General features: G+C 43.3%; 1 protein-coding gene across 8 annotated transcripts in view; it reads right to left on the bottom strand.

The window, feature by feature from the left end:
* The window catches only part of LOC117266673 (AT-rich interactive domain-containing protein 1B-like), a 232,511-nt gene that overhangs the window by 37,718 nt on the left and 174,824 nt on the right, over positions 1 to 19,969 (bottom strand). For all 8 annotated transcript variants that reach the window (XM_078175004.1, XM_033641962.2, XM_033641965.2 and 5 more), the window contains 2 exons: positions 10,474 to 10,560; positions 7,370 to 7,549 (listed from right to left, as the gene is read on the bottom strand). In XM_078175004.1, the coding sequence (XP_078031130.1) occupies positions 7,370 to 7,549; positions 10,474 to 10,560 (267 nt within the window). The remainder of the gene's footprint in view (positions 1 to 7,369; positions 7,550 to 10,473; positions 10,561 to 19,969) is intronic.

Genomic DNA, 19,969 nt, shown 5'->3' with positions numbered 1-19,969 from the left:
TGTCACTGACATCCTGTTCTTTCCTTCTTTCATAGTTTCATTGATTACTAAAAATATTACTCTACGATGCCCATGGCAACATTGTAACTTCTAGAGCTGAATCAAAAACCAGTATGCAACAATATCACCGCAAAATGGATGGTGTCGTTGATTTTGATTTAAATCAACTTTCTTTGATGAATATCACTAGGAAGGGCGTTTATCCTGCTGCACAACTGTTGTGCCAATGATGACGGTATAGCACACCCTGTTCTGTTGCTCAATTAGTTGCTGCTGACTCAAAAGTGTATCCAGACTGGGGACAAATGACTTTGGCTGTAAAACCAATATGGAAATCAAGGGAGTGGCACTTCCTCTTCTGCCCAGGCTGAAAAAAAATATCTAAGGACCTCATTGTGAGTATTTAGAAAAAGATCATCACAAAGTCATCACAAGTTTCTGCAGGGCAAGTCAGTTTTTAAATGTCACTCCTCACTTTGATCTTCCAGTTAACATCTGATAGGACATAAAGATAAATGTGTGTCCATTCTTGTTCATATAAGGCTTTTTAGTCCAAGCTCTGACTTAAAACAACAAAAAAAGACAATATAAGTGCTCAGAAATCCCACTTCCTGTTGCTAAAACAGGCCCGAAGAAAATAAACGCAGTGTTAGCTCATATCATGCACATATTAGCATTAACGTATATGCACAGAAGTGTGTCATCTACTTCCCCTACTTTGCATGCTACTCGTACTACTCTGAAAACCAATCAAGGAGGGACAAGAGGAAAAGAGGACAAGGAGGATGTCATTTCTTATTTGTCCCTCCTCATGTCCTTGTGGCTCAGTCTTGGTTTCCTGCCTGCTTCTGGTGCCTTTGGGGAGACTTGGTGGTATTTATAGCGCCATGGAGGGGAGGAGAAGGAGAAGGAGAGCTCATGGTGCTTCGTTCACAATTACATGGAAATTCCCGGCATGGTCACGCATTCGGCGGACGCTATATCCTGCGCCGGGTTTAATCCCTGCAGTCCCGCGGGAGAGCTGGAGTGTGACCGAGCAGATTACCGTCTACTGCTTCCTCAGCAGAGTGGACCGTCCAATGCTAACAGCCAAGGCAGTCATTCTCCCGGCTACGGTGGAGTAAGGTATGATGGTGCAGCAACACGCCCTCCGGATCTGTGAACTCCATCAATAAGGAGTGGAACGCAGATTACATGGCTGCATGCTTGAGCTGCCAAGGACAGGAGCAGGGCAGGCTGTCCATGTCCACGTGTGGATGAACACAAATAAAAGAAATGAATAACAGCATTTTTCTCTCTTACTTTTTTTGTGTGTGGATTTGGTGGTGGTTGGAGGGAGACAGTTTCGGTTGGGGAGGTGGGCGAGAAAGAAATGTCGTGTGTTGACAAGAATAAGACATCTTGGCACTCATTTCGTTCCATCTTACTCAGGAGTTACATTTCCTAAACCTCAGTATGGGTGCTATAATACACCATCTCCTCTATTTCACTCTTCTTATGATCTTTAAGTGTCATTCAGTTGCACTAGGTATGACATTATTTTGATAAAAAACCTAATTGTAAATGTTTCTGATGCAGTTTCATCACTTCAAAGCTATCGATAATGTCGATATAGATTTCCTCACCTACTTTATATGGTTTAAAGACTCAGGATTAGACTGCAGTATACATGTATGACTTGCTAGGATGGATAGGGTTTTTTTTTTTTTTTTTGCAGCATCTTCTTTTGCCCGAGGCTCCCACATCTTCTCCCAGCCACCTCAGCACCTTCCCCGGCAGGGCGTCTGAGCCTAAGCAGGGCCGGGGTGCGCCTTGAGGCCACCCAGCTCCACACACTGTCAATTTCCTCCAAAAAAACTCCACTCCCTCCCCCAGGCGCTGGCTTTTTTGGCTGAATTACACCGCCGCTCCAGCAAGGCACCAAGGCTTAAAAGTGCTGTCTGAAGCATGGTCATTACCAGCGAGTGCTTAACCCCTCGAGGAGGGGGGGAGAGCTATGCAATGGGTGGGAGAGAGACAGACTCCAAATCTCTTTCCTGTAATGGCCTGATATCCTCCTCCCCCGTCTGTCTGTGTGTCCACTGTTCTCAACACGCTGGCTCTGTACCATGTCCAAGTGCATGTCTTGGAAACAGCTGTTGGAGTTATTTGAGTCCTGAGGAGAGACTGATATCAAAACACAGTATGAGATCAGTTTAACTTTAGATGAAGGGGGCTTTCAAAGGACAGTCATGAACATAAAGCAGCATAAATATTTTTTGGGAAATACTGGGCAGTCCACTTACTGTAAGAGCTCTCATTTAGACTGTGACAAAACAGTGAGGGGGGGGCTTTGGCAGGGTTCAACTGCGCATCTATCTGGAAGAAAACCTTTGGTTACAGTCTATGAAGCAGACTTATCTAATCAGAAATCTCTGGAAACAAGTACTGAATATTTTAGTATTGTTTGTAGAACGGCCATATCCTCCTGCGGTCTCATGTATCACCATAACTGTACGTCGGAGGGGTTTATGTAGTCGATTACACAAGCTGTACTACAGTCGTTTGCCCCGGATAAAAGAGCAGTGCTGCAGCCTTCCCTTATACAACACCAGACAGTTTTTATGTTCTTCTGTGAGCTACAAACTGTAAGTGCTGGTGTGTGTGTGGCAAACATGACTGCCGGAAATTTTGTGTCACACACCACACACACACACACACACACACAACTTAAGAATTGGGCTCTCCCAGCATAGGCAGACAGGCCAAGAAAAACAGCAGCGCAGAGTTCAGAAACTTGGAGTGTGTTTCTGTGTTGGCTAATGGCTGGCTAATTTGTTAGTGCACTAGGGAGAGGGAAGGGAAGCAGATGGAGCTGTCATTAAGAACAATGACCAGCAGCTGTCTGCCCTGTTCACCCTAAACAGGCCCCTGATGGACCCTTCAAGAACAGGGACTCTGGCTATGTCCCCATATGAACGCTCTCCAGTACTGAAGGTGTTAGAAGTAATGTTTTCATATTTCTGACTGATAATTGACCTCAAAATGATGGAAATATGTGCAAAATCCTCCATTTACCAGTGTAAAGGGGCAATTTAGCACATTTTAAATGAGGGTAAAGCTGTGTTTAGTCAGGCAATAGCACTGCACCAAAAAACAAAGCCTTCTCGCTCATTACAGTGGGATCATTGCATTGGCACAGTGCAGGTGCCTGAACAAAGGGTTCCCACAAGAAACACTGGGTGGTCTGGCAAAAAAGTTTAACCTTGGTACTTTTGCCACAACTCAATTTAACATCAACCAGCAAAGCAATGTCCTAGCCAATCAAATAGTCTTGACGAACTAAAAGGGTTGACTTCAACAAATCTGAATAGTATATGAAAGTAGGGTTTTTTGAAGAGCTTTTCTATCAGAAGGCATCAGTGTTAGCCAGGTGTACCTAATAAACCGGGAAATGTAAATACAGGAGGTAGTGAAAAAGATATTTTGCCACCTACTGTTTTTGTTTGTTTTGTTTTTGAAGGTAGTAAGCGAATATACAAATGTAGCCACCCAAGAAGCGTCACTTTTTAGATACTTGCCACGCTGTTGTCTGAAAATATCCTAGAGAACCAACACAGGACAGATGCAAGTCGGTTGCAAGCGTATTAAATTTGAATGAGAGCATACATTTATATATATTGTATGTGTTTGTGTGTGATGCAAAGACAGTGGGCCTGAGTTGTTCTTTCCCCTTCTGATGGGAACATCTCTCCTGTCATCCGAGTGAGATTTCACGCTCATCTGCCTCCAGAGCCTCTTCCAGGCTAGTCCGCCTCGCTGTCGCTCTCTGCTTACTTTATTTCTCTTTTTCTGTCTGCTTACTGGGCTGTCAGCCCAGCCAAAGTCACATTAAGAGATAAGAGTGGGTGGAGAAGGGGGACCAAATACCAAATGCATTAGGGCTATTAATCAACATTAACAAATGCGAGGGAGAGGACGCAATTTTGGGAAAGCACACGCACGGATGGGCGCATTTATCAAGGTGACACATTAAAACACACATTTACCAAAAAAATACCATAATGTTTCGTCTGGTGTGTCGCCAAAGGCAGAAAACGAAGTACAACAGCAGATGTCAACGTTTGTTGGATGGCCAGGAGTCGTACGTTGGAGAAAACAAGCGAGCGGAGAATGCTTAATTACAGAGAGCCATCCAAAGTTTTTTCCCAAATTTCTGGGAATCAGTGACTTGTTTATTTTTCCTTTTATTTTTTTTCCCCTCTCGAGTATCAGAAAAAGCTTGGATTGATGGTTGATGTGACTGGTTTACCAAATGTCTAATCAAACAGGCCCACTGTAGTATACTGAACCAAAGTCTAGTGCTCAGAAGGCAATATCACAATGAATATTCAGAAACACAGAAGTGTTGTTCCCACATTGATCATGCTGAGACTTTTTTTATATATACAAGTGCCAATGTTATTTTTGTTTTTTGCTTTGTTTTCATTTTGTTTTGGTTGTTTATTTTGTTCTACGTAGTCATTTCACTTGCTTTTATATATCTTATTTTTTGTGTTATTTGTAATTTGCTTATGTGTTTTTATGTACAGCCCATTGAGGCATTTTTTGTGATTTTGGGCTATAATAAATTTTGACTTGACTTGACTTCAACCTAATAATATTACAATTAGTTAACGATACCTGGAACAAGTTAGCTCAGCTTAAAACCTGGTTTTAATTGTTTTTGTTCACTGCGTACATTAAAATGTGAAGCAAAATACTTTTAAACTCTTGAGATTCACTAATGTTTGAAGCCGTATGTTTGAATGCTGTGCATCTTGGTATAAAAAGCTTTAGACTAACCTTATTTCAACACAATGTCCTCCTGCAAACTCTACATTGAGTTTATAGAAGCATCTAATGTGTATTTAAAGGAAATTTAACAAATATCCACACTTATACCATCTATGAAAAGGAAAAAATGTATGACGAAATCTTTATTTCCTTCAAAAGTTTCTGTGAGGCTAATATTTAAGTAGCTTTTTATGATAATCAGAGCATTAATATAGCAGTGAACAGCTATTTGCTATGTAAAGATATAGTGGAGTTATGGCGTCCTGAGCAGAGAATGAAGCCACTGTTAGCTGTCTCAGCACTGTTAGCACCGTTAGCTTCTAGCCGCTTGCTCAGCCACCTCCATGTTGAGAGCCGTGTGCAGACAACCTCTGAGAGATAGATCCACTGTGAATATTGTCTACAGCTCCTTTAAAACTGAGCCTGATGACAGGATTGGATATCATCATTCAGTGGATAAGCCTCACGACGTGTCAGTCTGCCTTCTCAGTCTGGAGCCACCTCATAATCTTATCATGAGGAGGGCCAAGAGGTCTGTCCAGAGTTCAAGTGTCTCATGAATATTCTGAGAGTCACACCCTCAGAAAGCTGGGCTTTTATGCCCGCAGTTAGACCCACCACGCTGGACGAGAGAGAGGACTGTATCTGAGTGTGTGTGTGTGTGTGTTGTAGAAAGAGAAAGAGTATGAGACAGAAACACTGGATGGATATGGCTTTCAAAATGAGTCTTTTGTATTCCTCATTAGCAAACTCTCTTTGAAATTGCTGACAGTGATGTCAAGGCCCAATGTGGCTGTGAAATAGGGGCCAGCAGTCATCAAAAAAGACAATTGTGGCATTCCCATCTGAGGCCAGATTCCTTAATAACCCCTCTGAATGAATGATACACGCAGTATTCATCCAATAAGACTAGTCAGAAAGCAGAAGCTGTTCCACAAAACGGGTGTCAGGTAAAAGTCAACAGAGTAAGTCAACACGGGGCCTGTTAGTGGTTTTCATGATTAATAATTCATCGTTAAGTTTGAATGGAGTCATAGCTTGCGGGAAATCAAATTTTTATCTATTTTGGTTTTGAATAGACTTTCTTAAAGCATGGCCTGGAAGTTACATCCTCTGTTTGTGACAAAGAGTGACAGGAGTTGATTTATGTTGTTTGAATGAGCCTGGCTCCAAGGACTCCATTTCTCATTAGAGCCCTGAGAGTCCTGCTCCTGCTTAAAGCAATACACTGATATGTTGGGTGGACTGACTTCTTAGTCAATTACAGACCTAGACTCCTTGATCAGCCTTTGTGTCTTCAGTATATTATTGGCTCAAGTGCTCTTAGCTAACACTTCAGTAAACACAATATGGAGCTTTACTTCAAAAGTGATATGCGGCGAAATTTGGCACTTTTGTGTAGAAGGTGAGAAAAGAGTAATTTTGATATTAAAACTAGGGCTGTCTACATCCCATTTGTAACATACAAGGGATGTGTGATTGAGAAACTCTGCAAAGCTGAGGATAAATGTCTCATTTTCCCACCTGAACAGGTTAAAAAAATAAATGAGTTACTTCTAATAAAACATCTCACAGGCTGTTATTATTGAAAATACTGTATGATTAAGTGTTAAGGCCTGGTCACACCTGCATTTAAAACAAAAATTTCACAGCGAAATCGGGTTATTTTAATAGAATCGCCGAGATCAGTGAAATTGCTGATGGCGTGAAGTTAGTTTGAGTTCTTCGGCCTTGTCCGCACATAAACGGGTATTTTTGAAAACAGGGTTCTTCCTCCTTTGTTCTCAAAAAACATCCCGTCCACACAAGCATTTTTATAAAAACATTTCTATCCAATTGAAAATATAGAAACGCAAGAGCAATACAAACCCTAACCCTAAGGTCCTGTTAGCAAGTTTAGAGCCAGCACTATTTGGTCATGTCCTGTGTTGCGCAAAATGTCACTTCATTTGTAGCACTTCACAAAGAAGATGACACCGCACACATTGACGTCACAAGCGCCATGTTTCCCTGTTGAGGCATCAACACTAAAAATAATAACTCTGAATATCTTCACCTTGGACAGTTTTAGAAAAGGTCTGTTTTCAGTGACCTAAATCACAGTTTGCATGTGGACGAAAGGCCAAAACGCATATATAGCCGAGTAAGTGTGGATAAGGCCATAGCATAGAGTTCAACCTTGGTGATCTTTAAAAAATTTGCACCACTGACCAATACTTAGGCGTCTTGACAGTGCTGGCCTTTACAGGGAACGGACAGCCATGAAGTCCAAAATGGAGGAAAGTATCTTCCGAAATGGGCCAGTTACGAGACAGGTTGATGGTATGCATATGTTTTTTAAATTGACTGCAATTATGTCAACTAGCCTTGGGGAGTTTTGCTGTGCCACTTTATGTTGTGTGCGATCCTTTAACACAAGTTTCAGTTTGTGGATAATCAATGGGCCAATCTTCAAGAAACTTCTGTTCCTTTAAGTGTAATTGCAGCAATGAAAACAAGTTTTAATGCGTGTCAATGTTCATTATAATGCCCATTTAGGCAAAGAGGCTCCAACCTTGGTGTCCATACTGTGATCCTTGAGGTCCATAAGGGCCTGATGGGCTGCTCTGGGAGTAAGGACCCATCCCAGGATACAATGGGCCGCCAGGTGAGGGGTGGGGGGACATAGGAGGTCCGGATTGAGGAGAAGCAAACTGTGAGCTAGCCTGGTTCCTCTGCATGTTGGACATGAACCCTGAAACACATGCATAGACATAAAAAGCAATGTCAACACTTTGCCTATATAATACCTAAAACAGGAAGGATTCTTCGAAAGCACCTGCTCAGTGAAATCAAACGTTGACTGAGTAACTGAGTGAGGGTTTGGTGTTTTGTTACTCGTAGATACACATCAATGAGTAACACAGCACGGAGCGGGCATTAAACATAACATGCACAAAAAGGACAGGCTGACATGTAAAAGAAACCCTGAGCCCAAATAAACAAACATAGAAGATGTTTTGTGAACTGCATCAGTGGAAAGAGCACAGGTCAAGTGTATACCTGATCTTAAAGATGCATATACCTGCAAAAGCTGAGTCCGTGTGTGTCCGTGTGCAGGATGTGTGAGTAAAAAAAAAAAACGTGTGTTCCACTCTCCACAGAATAAGCCGGCGATTTGACCATGGCTACTATGTTATTCTAAGCCGTTCTGTCAATAGATGTGTCAAAGCCTCTCAGGCCCAAACTCGCCTCCACCATTCAAATTGACATTTGGAGCGATCCTCGCCTGGGCTTCGCTCTTTCAGCGAGCTCCGTTCATTTTTAAAAACCCACAGAAAGGTCTCCCAATCCACCACGAATGAGAAAAGGTCGCTGGACAGCCATTGAGGGAAAAAGAGAGATAGTGTGGGCGTGTGTGTGTGTGAGTGTGTGTTAGAGGGGGGGATTCAGTATTGCAGATTAGGTGTAAATGGATTGGGTCTGCTCGACTGTAAACTTTGATAGCTATCCGCTTTGTTGAATGAGCGTGCACAGACTGACTCTTTAGTGAGTTTGGGGTTTGGGGAAACGACGGAGTTGGAAAGTGCAAGTTGACACTTGTATAATTCCTTGCTTCTGCTAAGAGAGCAAGAGGAAAATGTGAGGGGAGAGGAGGGAGATAAAAGTTTAAAAATGCTAAGTGTGTATTCACTATATGCTTGCGTGCACATACATGTGTGTACATATTTGTATTTCCGAGTGTGTGGGGGGAGATAACGGAGAAAGAGAGCAATAAACGCTCTACGTTTGTGTGTGTTTGTGTGCGCAGGAAAGAGACGGAGGCCAAGACAGAGAGAAAGAGGCAGTGAGAGAGGAAGTGTGTGTGGGAGGGGAAAGACAGAGCAACGGAGGGAAAGAGCGATTGGGGCCTGAAAGTGCTTAGGCTGCGAGTGCTGGGTTTAAGGAGCGAGGACATTATTGTAATGTTTTGCTTCCATTAGGGTAAGGGGATTCTGGAGAGGAGGAGAAAAAAATTACAGTGTGTAATATCGCACTTTAAATTGCCTGGAAAATGGATGGGGAGAGGAACATTGTGCAGACAGTGCTAAAAGCAAATAACACATTCAAGGATTTCTCTCTCTCTCTATGCTTCGGTCCCTCTCCACACACACATAAACACACACACACACACACGCACACATAAACCTTTCTCTCTTTCTGGCAAAGCGAATGAAGCTCTCAGCCGGACAACAACAACAGGCAGCCAGTGAAGCACGCGAGAGACAGTGGGGGAAAAAAGGGACATTCAGCGGATTTATGGAAATGAAGAGTGGAGAGAGGCTCTTAGGGAGGCAGGCACTTGAGCAAAGTGGGGTGTGTGTGTTAGGGAGGCGGCAGTGGCGGGGGGGGGTTAATCCTAGCTAGCAAAAACAGCGAAAACAACAGCCAGCCCTGTTAACCGGCGCTGTGTTTTTCCGGACTGGGCTGGGGAGGGCTGGAGGTTTACAGGCATTAGAGAGCAGCATTAAATCTCCAGCTTGATTTCATCATGTTGGGAAATAACCTTTTACAGAGCCTCACTCTCTCTCTTTCTGTCTTCATCCGTCCACTCCCTCTGTCTCTTTCTGATGTTAACTGCTCTTCGGTGGGTGATAGAGCGAGAGCATCACAGTCATTCCATTAAGGTTACGTCCCGGTCTTTCAGGTTTTTTGCAGTGTTGTGTGGAAGCTGATTTTTTTTTTTTTTTGTAATGAGCAATTCTGCTGTTTTTAGTAATACTCGAGAAGTGGCCATAATTGCTGGAAATAATTTCCCCTTTTTGGCAGCGGCACGTGGCTTGCGGGTTAACATTCATGTTACAAGCCCTTGGCAACAAGTTGTGGACAAAACTGAAGTGGCCCTATCAAAATAACACACACTCTGACTTGAACTGAGGATATATCGACTGAATGTTTACTGTCACATGTTTACCAAACCGTGGATTTTCCACGACCTATGTTGGAAAATAATGAAGCATCCTGCTAAAACCTTGTGTGTGTGTTTGTGTGAGAGCACCTGCTAAGCCTCAGCTGCCTCATTTAATCCAGCATTTGTTTAAAAAGTTAGTTTTCAACACATGCTGGAGCTGTCAAAAATGCAGAGAAATATGAAAGCCGTAAAGCGGGGGGTACGCTCGCTGAAGGAACTCATTTTGGAGCAACAGAGGGAAGAAGAACAAAGTCCAGCATTGAGCCAAACTAGCCATATTCTTTGTTTACATCTTTGTGCTAACATCGTTTGCTCCAAGTCCTTCTGTTCCCTTGGAAAAACCTTTCATTACAACCATTGAGCTTTGCTGCCATACCATTTCTGTGTTTTCGTTCTTATGATCTCTACTCTTCTTCATGCCCCCCTTGTTGGTCTGGAATGCGAAAAAAAAAACAAACTGTTGCCATTTTGGATAAGTTTAACTTTACGGTTTCTTATAGAAGCTATTTATGTTGCACACATGCAGAGACTACAGTGTAAGCACTGGGTCTTCTAACAACGTGTGCTAGCCCCTAAGTTTCACTCCAATAAAACTCGTTATAAACACACATGCACGTACACACACAGCATCCCACTCTTCAAACACTGACCTCTGTATTCTCCTTGTAGACTTACAACTTTCACTCAACACCAAATGCTGGCCGTGGATAACACACATAAACCCATACCTTTCTCCTGGGCCATAGGTGAGCGGGTGATCGGTGGGTGGGCTCCTTCTGGTCCATTCCCAGAGCTCTGTGGGGCCATTGTGGAACCTGCAGAATAACATGAAGTCAGGACATGAAGATTCACTTGATACTGCACTGACATGACACATTCAAAGGAACAAAGGTTCAACAGGTTGTAACAAAAGCTGTCACATTATAAGAAAATGTTTTGCATGAATTGAATTCTCTTCTTTGCATGAAAGCAAGGTCAATCGAAAACTGATTTATATTTGCTCCCCGTCTGCTTTGCTCGGAAATTGAAGGAAAATGCGGGGAACTTTTGTAACAATAAAGCACTGAAGGACCACTTTTGTCTTTCTTTTTGCATTTCTCTTAGTGGCACAGAAGTTAGCTGATTCAAAAAGTTTCCTGTCACTTGACTGCTGAAAGAAAAACAATAAGACACCAGTATTAGGCTGAAGGTTTTATTGTGACTAAGGCTGCCCTGGATGTGTTCCTTGAGCTTTAAGCGATAAGGTTAGTGGGTCTGATGCCAAATTTACAGACACACAGAGAGCTCAGCACAATCACTATACATGAAGTTGTTTGTGTTTCACTATTAGCTAAATGACAAATGCACTTCCAGAGGACATATCAAGTCATTGGACCCTGTGCCACTTCCTTGTGTAAGCATTAAAACCAGAGAGATCCCCTATAGAAAACCAGAGCCATTTGAGGATCATTGATTCAGCGGTTGTGCAGGTCTTTGGGCTGCGCCTGTTCCATTGAAATCCAATAGTGAGTTGAGGGTCTGATTAGGACAATGGCAGACAGAGACTATGGTAGATTGATTTGCCCCAGAGGAAGGAGAGAGATGGCAAATTAACCTTTTATCTTTGGATTCAGACCTGAGACAATGAGGAGAGGGAAAGACGACGGGGAAAGTGGTTGGTTTTTCCAGACTGTGCTGGTTACACTTTGCTGAAGGGACATAAATATAATATGCAAAATGTTTACGTTGTTCAACTGTAGATGTCCAGTGATGATTGTCATCGCATATTTTTTACAATTAACATGTATGATTTGACTTCTGTAGAAACAGAACTATGTGCAAAAGTAATAGTTTACTCAAGATGTGACATTGTGAAGTACTGTTGGAGTGATGTATTAACAAAATGTTGCTGCTACGGTGTCCTTAAAACCCTCTGTGAATTTAAGTCCCTTATTATAAAGGAAACACTTCACATTATTCAATCACGCAGTGGAAAGTGTGCTGCATAAGTGTGTGTGTGTGTGATGTGTCTGTCCATGGTAGCAGTAATACATGACTGGAGGTGGCACACTCTAACCCTAACCCTAACCCACATAAACAAACCCAATTAAGTCAACATAATTGCTTTGCATAAAACTGCATAAACAACATTTCCATACACCCGGCCGCCTACACACGCGCACACACACACACTCACACACACACATGCACACACATACAGATGTAAAAGTAATTGGACAAACAAGTGTAAACAAACACACTCAAACACACTGGGAAACATGGGTAAGAGCACAAAGGCACATAGGATATATGCTAAAATATTAGCACGCACACACACACACACACACACACACACACCAACCCCCTGCCTCACACTTGAATAGATCCAGCGGCGCAGCTTCAAAGAGGGAATATTCGATTAGTCTGTCACCATGTGGTGGAGGGAAGGGGAAACGTCAGAGTGCAAACCTCGAAGAAACCCTGAGATAACACTAGAAACACCACCTACGTGCTTCTGTGTGCACATACATGCACCAGAGGAACTCTATTACTTAAAGGATTATTTCACCCACCCAATGACCATTTATATATCAATTACTCATTCTGTTGACTACGTGAATATGTGTTTTCGGACCAGAGGCAACCAAGAAAAACAAAGCTTTCTTCATAAATTCAATGTAACACAGATGGGTAATTGATCTATTAATCATAATTTAGGGGGCAAAGAAGTCCTTCAAGTAAATTCAGCAACACCAACATATATAAATACTCTATTACAAGTGAAAAAGTAAGACTACGCAAGCAGTAACAGTAAACTGCTACCAGTTAAAGTACTCACTGTGCACTGTGGACCATTTTAGAATGCTCATTATGATATATGTTTATTATAATTGGGTTATTATTAATGAAGTATTAATATGTAAGCAGCATTTTAATGCTGTAGTTGGTCAACGGGGAGCAAATCTGAACTACTTTATATAGTGTTGGGGTTTAATCTATGCTATGGATCATGTTTTATGAGCCACATGATTTTTTAATGCAATTTAAACCTGCAAATAACTATATTACTATATATACTACATACGTTTCCCTCTGAAATGTCGCACAGTAAAAGTACAAAGTAGTTTGCAATAATGAAAATACTCAAATACTAGTACCTCAAATTACACCTGTGTAAATGTAATAAATGTACTTTCCACGACCGGTGTGTGTGTGTGTGTGTGTGTGTGTGTGTGTGCGTGCGCGTGCAGCTGTGTTTATTAATACTTCATTGTGCTGTATATTTAGCATGTGTTTATGTGACTGGAGGAGCCTAAAGCTTGTTGTAGAGGGTCATGGCCACTTGTTGCCAGAGGGACAGATTTAGCAGCGGCACGAGTTTAGATGGTTGGATGGGCAGTGGGGATGAAGTATGCTAGCAAGAGTTTACTGAACCCTTAAACTACAGAAGTCGACCCTCCGATGAAGGCTAGCCCGTGTGTGTGTTTGTGTGTGCAGGGATGCATGCCAGGCACCGGCTACGCTGTCAGACTCTGTTTGTTTGGATGGCAGAGTGGTGGTGGCAGCAGCTTGTACTGTACGTGTGTGTGTTTATGTGTGTGCCACTATAGAGGTACAAATAGGGGATGGTGCCCTCCATGCTCCACTACTCTCTCCACATACCCATGTAAATTGTCACCAGAGATGAGATTAATGCAAAGACATATAGTGCGAGCGTGTGTGTGTGTGTGTGTGCGTGTGTGTGTGTGTGTGTGTGTGAGTGACAGAGAGAAGACAATGAGGGTGAAATAACGACAAGAAACAGAGATCCTTGTTGAGAAAGAGGAAATTGAAAAACAGATGAGAGAGGAGTGGAAGTATCATTGAGTCTGACAAGGCCTCACCCCTCCTTCCCTCTGTCTCTGCAATGAACGAGTGAAGCTCGGAGCACTTCGTAATTATTTCACTACCAATTACTGTCCAAACAAAGCTTCTCCCCACATTTTCTCCTCTTCCTTTTCCTCCCTTGCCTTCCTCTGTGCTCTCCTATCCTCTCCTCACTATCATTTTTAACAAGGTGCCATTAAATAATTACGTCCAAATAAAACAAACAGGCTCCACAGTGAGTCCTGGCACGTTTAATCCGTACCATTAATAATTCATACACTGAATCTTTGACATGCAGTTCTTCTCCACGTGCTGCTGAGAGGGAGGGAGAGAGAGAGAGGAGAGCTAAATGTCAGCAGGAGCCGACTGTATATCTTTCCCTGTCCAAAGAAAAAAAAAAGGCCGGCTTTTCTAGCTATGAATGAAAATGTAAAACAAATAAATGGGAAGGAAATGCTTCCGCTGTCCAGGTCATCTTCTTCTGACTGGTGTGCATGAGTGTGATTTAATATTTGTCTTGATCTATTCGTTTGCTTGTCTGGCTGTTACTGTGAACTATATGTAAATGTGCACTTTGTGTTCTACATTTCTGAGGCTCTTTTCAGTGATGCCATGGTTCCATGGATATGGATCTGTTGCAGTGTTTGGATGTTTCAAGCAAGTTTAAGTGCTTTAAAAGGTCCAGTGTGTCAGATTTAGGGGGCTATATTGGCAGAAATTAAATATATAATAAAATAAGTATGTTTTTTTAGTGTATAATCACCTGAAAATAAGAATCATTGTATTTTCATTGCCTTAGAATGAGCTGTTTATATCTACATAGGGAGCGAGTCCTTGTCTATGGAGATTGCCATGTTGCATTGCCATGTTTTTACAGTAGCCCTAATTGGACAAACCAAACACTGGCTCTAGATAGGACCATTCACGTTTTTTTTGGGTTGGCCATGATAGTTAGCAGCCCCTCCGCAATCAGCGACCCCAGGAAAACACGAATTTTTCAAATGTGAAACTGCTTTATTCAGTGTTTTTACTGGTTTCAATCACCTGGGCAGTTTGTTTTGGAGAGGAAGAGACCTCTGCGGACAATTCGGCTCCTGGTAAAAACTAAGAAAACTGAAGAAATCCTAAGTGGGAGAAGTTTCAGCTGGTAGCAGTCTTCACTGCTAGATGCTTCTATAGCCCCTTAAATTTTACACACTGCACCTTTAAGTGTAAAAGGGGCTGTGTTTAAATATTTGTGATCATTCTTGTTTCTTCTTGCAAGTTTTTGCACTTCCTAGTCCTTAACTATGTATTTCTTCATGTGCATGTGCTTTGTCTCAGTGTTTAGATCTCTTACTGTGTGTTCCTTATAGTGCTAGTGTTCCCATAGGTGCTCTATAACACAATTAGCACATGTGGCAATCAGTGGCATGGCAATATCTTGCTGTCCCTCAGCCTGCGTCTTTATCCACTGTCATTAACACTGCCAATTTACACCTCCGCAAGCGCCCAGCTGAGCACACTCATATAAACATACACAAATACACACAAATGCCAACGCACATCAATACACATTCAGTTTCAATGAGAACAGTGGTTAAGAAGCAAGGTGCTTTAATTTGGAATTAATAATAATTAACTTACTACTAGACCTACTAGATTTCAGTAGACTTGTGATCTGTGATTTTTGATGGCAGCCCTTCAAACATGACTCATTCATGAGAGTGCGTCTGTGCAAATGTTTGTCTTTAAGGCTGACCTGTCAGACACCACTAGGCTTTAAAGATCATCACGCTGATGGAGTTTTAGAAAGACGGGACCTGCTGCACGAGGACGAAGAGCAAACAGGAAGATATCGAGAACGAAAAGTGCTCTTTTGGAATCGTACTGAAAAGTCAAACAACTGTAATTTCCTCTTTGTAAAAACGGCACTTAGCGAGCAGATCCATTTTCTACTCTTTGCTCATGATACAAGGCAGCAGGGCCAAAAGTAATGGGAGTTCATTGCGTTTTTTGGAGATAATGCTCCTCGCTAAAAACCCAATACACATTTTAAATTTCTCTTCCGCGAGGATTGTCGAGGCAACCCTGAGTCTCCTTTGAAGAGAGGGAGTGTGGTCTTTGAAGCTTTTCTTTTTTCATCAGGGTTTCAAACGCAAATGCCGGGGAAGTTCAAAGCCGAGGGAGAGCACTTGTGGCCATATTTCTGTTTTGTTTCAGGGCCCCAGTAATATTCAGCGTAGGAGCGACTGCGTATGTGTGTATGAGTGATGCCAATCAAGAAAAGTCAACCAGAGATTCGGTGAAAAGGCTTTTATTAATTGCTGATGAAAGGAAGGTGCAGGTGTGCGTTAGCAGACGTGTATACATGCTCGCAAGAGTGTACAAATGTATGTACACCAAGATGCTGTGATGCCTCTGCTTCACTGCACACACACACACACACACAGACACAGACACAGACACAGACACACACACTCACACAGTCTTTAACTGTTTCTCACAAATACAGACCCCCTGGAGCAGCGAGGGCCATTTTTGCTAAAGTGAGGTAATGGTGGTGAGCACTAATAGACCAGTGTAGAGTACAGAGAAAGGGCTGCTTCAGCACCATCTCTTAATACAACCCTTAGGCTGTAAGTGCACACACACCTGCACCACCCCCCCCCCCATGCACACACACACACACACACACACACACACACACACACACACACACCAAGGTAATATCCCCTACTTGCCGTGTCTTTAGGGGAAAGAGGCAGATAAACAGCGGGCTCCAATAATGGTGGTTTAGATCTCAATGGGTGCGAGTCAATGCCTCTCCAAGCCGGGGGCTAATGCCAGTTAACTCTCCCTGTAGGGGATGAGCGCAGGCCTGCGGTGGCTCGCAAAACAAGCGCTCTCCCAAGATCCTCATTACTTCCAATGCTGAGTAGCAACTGTAAGTAAAGCAAAACTGCAAGCTTAAGCTAAAAAACAGCGAGCGGGATGCGGGGGAGAGAGAGCGATGGAGTGAGAGAAAGCAAGAAAATAGGTGTTGGGGAGGGAAAATAATTGCACACTGTGCTCCGGTTAGGGTTTTCCAGTCAGACGGAGTTAGAATGGGATTTCTCTAAATGGCTAACGCAGCAAGCCGGCACCATATTCTTCTTCTTTTTTTTTTATTTTCTTGTTTTGGCGGACGGTGTGCTTTGTGAATATAATGTCTGCGGGGAGGGCATTTTGCTGTTTCACGCCGAACACGAGCAGCCATCAGGAGGAGGAGGAGAGACAGAGGCATGTGGGAGTGGGGGGGAAAGAGTTGGGTAGTTGGAAGAAAAAGGAAGAAAAAAAAGGAGGACAGAAGTGGAGAAAGAGAGCTGGAGGAGAGATGTGGAGAAATGAGAGGGATGGAAAATTCAGCCTTGTTCCTCGGTGGGAGGCCTGTACCACAGCAACGCTCTGAGCAAAGAAAGCAGCGGAGACAAACAGAGATGGGGAGGAAAGGGTGGGGACGAGGGAACGTGAGACACAAGAGGGAACATAAGAGAAAGCGAGCACGATAAAAATAATGAGAGAAAAAGAGAGGGACAGGGACAGCCAGAGGCAGTGTTCCCACCACGCAGCCTCTTAGGGAGTGGTGTGACTAGAAAACTCGCCCGGCTCCACACACTCCACACTGCAAAACACACTTGCATAAAAACTCAACCCCCATACCCTCTTCCACTGCTTTCTTGTAATAACTTCCACCACTAACAGAGGAAAAATATAAGTTATGGTTGAACATCCCTGTGGCGTCCTTTCTGGTCTGATATTTTTCAGCCTGTAAATTTGTTTTCTTTTCTCATTGGGTGAAGTCGTTTACTGACATTGTTTTTTAAAATGGCCACTTTTATGCGTGCAATCCTGATCTGAGGTCACTCCGGCTCCTTCCAGGCATCTGTGTTTGACCTTTGATCTCAGCGTGGGGAAAAAAACAGCACCATCGGAAACTTGTTATTTTTCTATCTGTGGTTCTCATTACCATAATTAGAGATAGAAATATACTCTCTGAAATGAGAAACTAAATGCAAACCACAGGCTAGGCTGGGGGACGATGTAAAGGACAAGAGCCGATGTAAACCGGTTGGAGGAGATTCACTGAAGAGATTCATTGGGAAGGACCCTTAAGCTAAGAAACTGGACAGGCCTGGCCTTCTCACCCTCTCTGTCTCCCACCCTCTATCTATCCCTTCTTCCCCTCTTCCTCCTCCACTCGCCCTGACCTCTCTGTCCTTTTCTAGGCCCTGGAAGCACTTGAAGCGAGCGCAGATACACAGATTAAACTCTCCCGAGCACTCGCCCGCGAGCTCCAATCACCTCTTTAGAAGAAAATAAAAACTTGGAGGGGTGAGGAGAGAGAGGCGGAGAGGAGAAGAGGGGGGAGAGGGGAAGGAGGGAGGCTTGGCAGGCACTGTTAACTGGACCTTGGTGGAGACAGAGGGAGAAGAGAGGAAAAATAGAAGAGGGAGAGATGAGAATTTGTGATTTTCTGCAGCAGACAGAGGCGAGCTGGACCATGGAGGAGTGTGGATGTGCTCTGTGTCAATTAGTAACTGAACAATGTGGAAACGTGGTGCAGTTTGGCCCTCAAAGCAACAGAGGCACGCAGACACGTTTAAACACAGACACGCACAGATGAAAATACCACCAAACATGGACCAGATCTGAAAATGAGCATAAATGCAGACAGTCCCAATCTAGTTGACTTTGTCTCTGTTTTGGCCTTTCGGGGGACAGGGACACGAGGTTACAACATATTTTGATCAGTTTGAACAAAACAAAGCTTGACTGGGGAAATGAGTTTGGATTAGGGCTGGGTATTGTTTCAAAAATGATGATACCAGTACCAGAACCTTAAAGTGATACTGTTACCGATAGTGTACTTGGTGGCATCTTTGCGTTTAATACACCATGCTCGATGTCACCACACCATAGACTGTATGGGTTATAGCAGCCGCTGTGTGTTGTAAGAGTCTGCCCACCTGCATGCAAACAGTGATAGGGCTAACTGTTAGCACCACATGGCTAATGTTATCTAATGATTATCAATGGGTTTAATGACAGAGTCAAGGTGTTTCGATGTGAGTTTGTTGGGACTGTTGAGCAGCTCAGTGTTGGATGTTGGCTGCTGCTGCTGCTGTGTTAGTTTGGGCTAACTGGGCAGACACTCAACTGACCATTTGTCTGGAGGAAAGCTGCTCTGGACAGAAATTTGCTGATCCGACAGAGAGTCGCGATGGTGCAGGGTCAAAGCCCCTGCACAAAAATGATCAAATGCAGGTATTGTTTAACTGGATCATACCTCAGTCCATACCTTTAAGGTATCGAGTACTGATACTGACAAATAAAAAGATGAGCATGAATAATTGAGTGGAGAAACAAGTGCTTCTGTAAAGGGCATGCAGGGTCAATAAATGGCGATGGCCTTTGTAATTACAAGACCTTAACCCAGCTGAACATCTATAGGTGATTAAGGAGCAACAGTCTGCTTCCACTACTTTAAGATCCGAGAAGAGCAGCATATTTTCTTGCAGTATACTTTGTTGACACTGAAATTTGTTGTGGGATTTCACCTCGCACAGCAGCAGACATGTGCATCTCCATCCTATGTGCAACAGTGATCCAAGCAGATGACAACAGCGTTTCCGTGTGCTCTGTTTGTGTGAAGTTTGATTTAGTATGCGCCAGGTTCAGTCTGGTAATGAATACAGTTTCTATTTGTTTGGGGGAGAAGTGACAGCCATACAAAGGCTGACAGGAAGTGACGCCATACTGACAGGTGACCTGGCAACAACTTGTTGAACCAGCACATGTATGCACTCACTGTGTTACATATGTCTAGAAATATCCAAGAAATGCAGAGTTTTGGAAAGCCAGACACACCAATCAGCATATTTGATGGATTCTGTGGCTGCAGCGGCTGACACTAACTTAGGGACTGAATGCTGAACTTGTGTTCTGCACTCTGACTGCATGACTTCGCTTCGCAGGCAGTGATAGAAGCCCCGACGACGGCGGTCCTGTTCAGCCCCACATCCATCTGGATGAAAGACGAATGTCTGCTTGCCTCGTCCCCGATGTCTCATGGAAGGAGAAAAATATTCGGAGGACGCTCTGAATTGCTTCAGAGACACTGGGAGGAAGGAGGTGTGTGTGTGTGTGTGTGTGTGTGTGTGTGTGTGTGTGTGTGAGAGACTGTTGCGTGTGTGTATGTGTGCATATGAGGTGGAGGAAGAGGAGGGGGAGGTTGGCGGTTGAGCAATGTGATTTCTGCTCGACTGTCACAAATCTAGCGCAACAGGAAAATCAATTTGGCCCTGTGTGTGCCTTTTTGGCTCCGGGAGAGAATCCAAATAGCAAGGCGAGGCCTGG

This window comes from Epinephelus lanceolatus, chromosome 15 (assembly GCF_041903045.1).
Source record: "Epinephelus lanceolatus isolate andai-2023 chromosome 15, ASM4190304v1, whole genome shotgun sequence".
Lineage (NCBI taxonomy): Eukaryota > Metazoa > Chordata > Actinopteri > Perciformes > Serranidae > Epinephelus > Epinephelus lanceolatus.
Note: the sequence above shows the minus strand (reverse complement) of the source record. Positions and strands in the feature narration are given on the sequence as shown.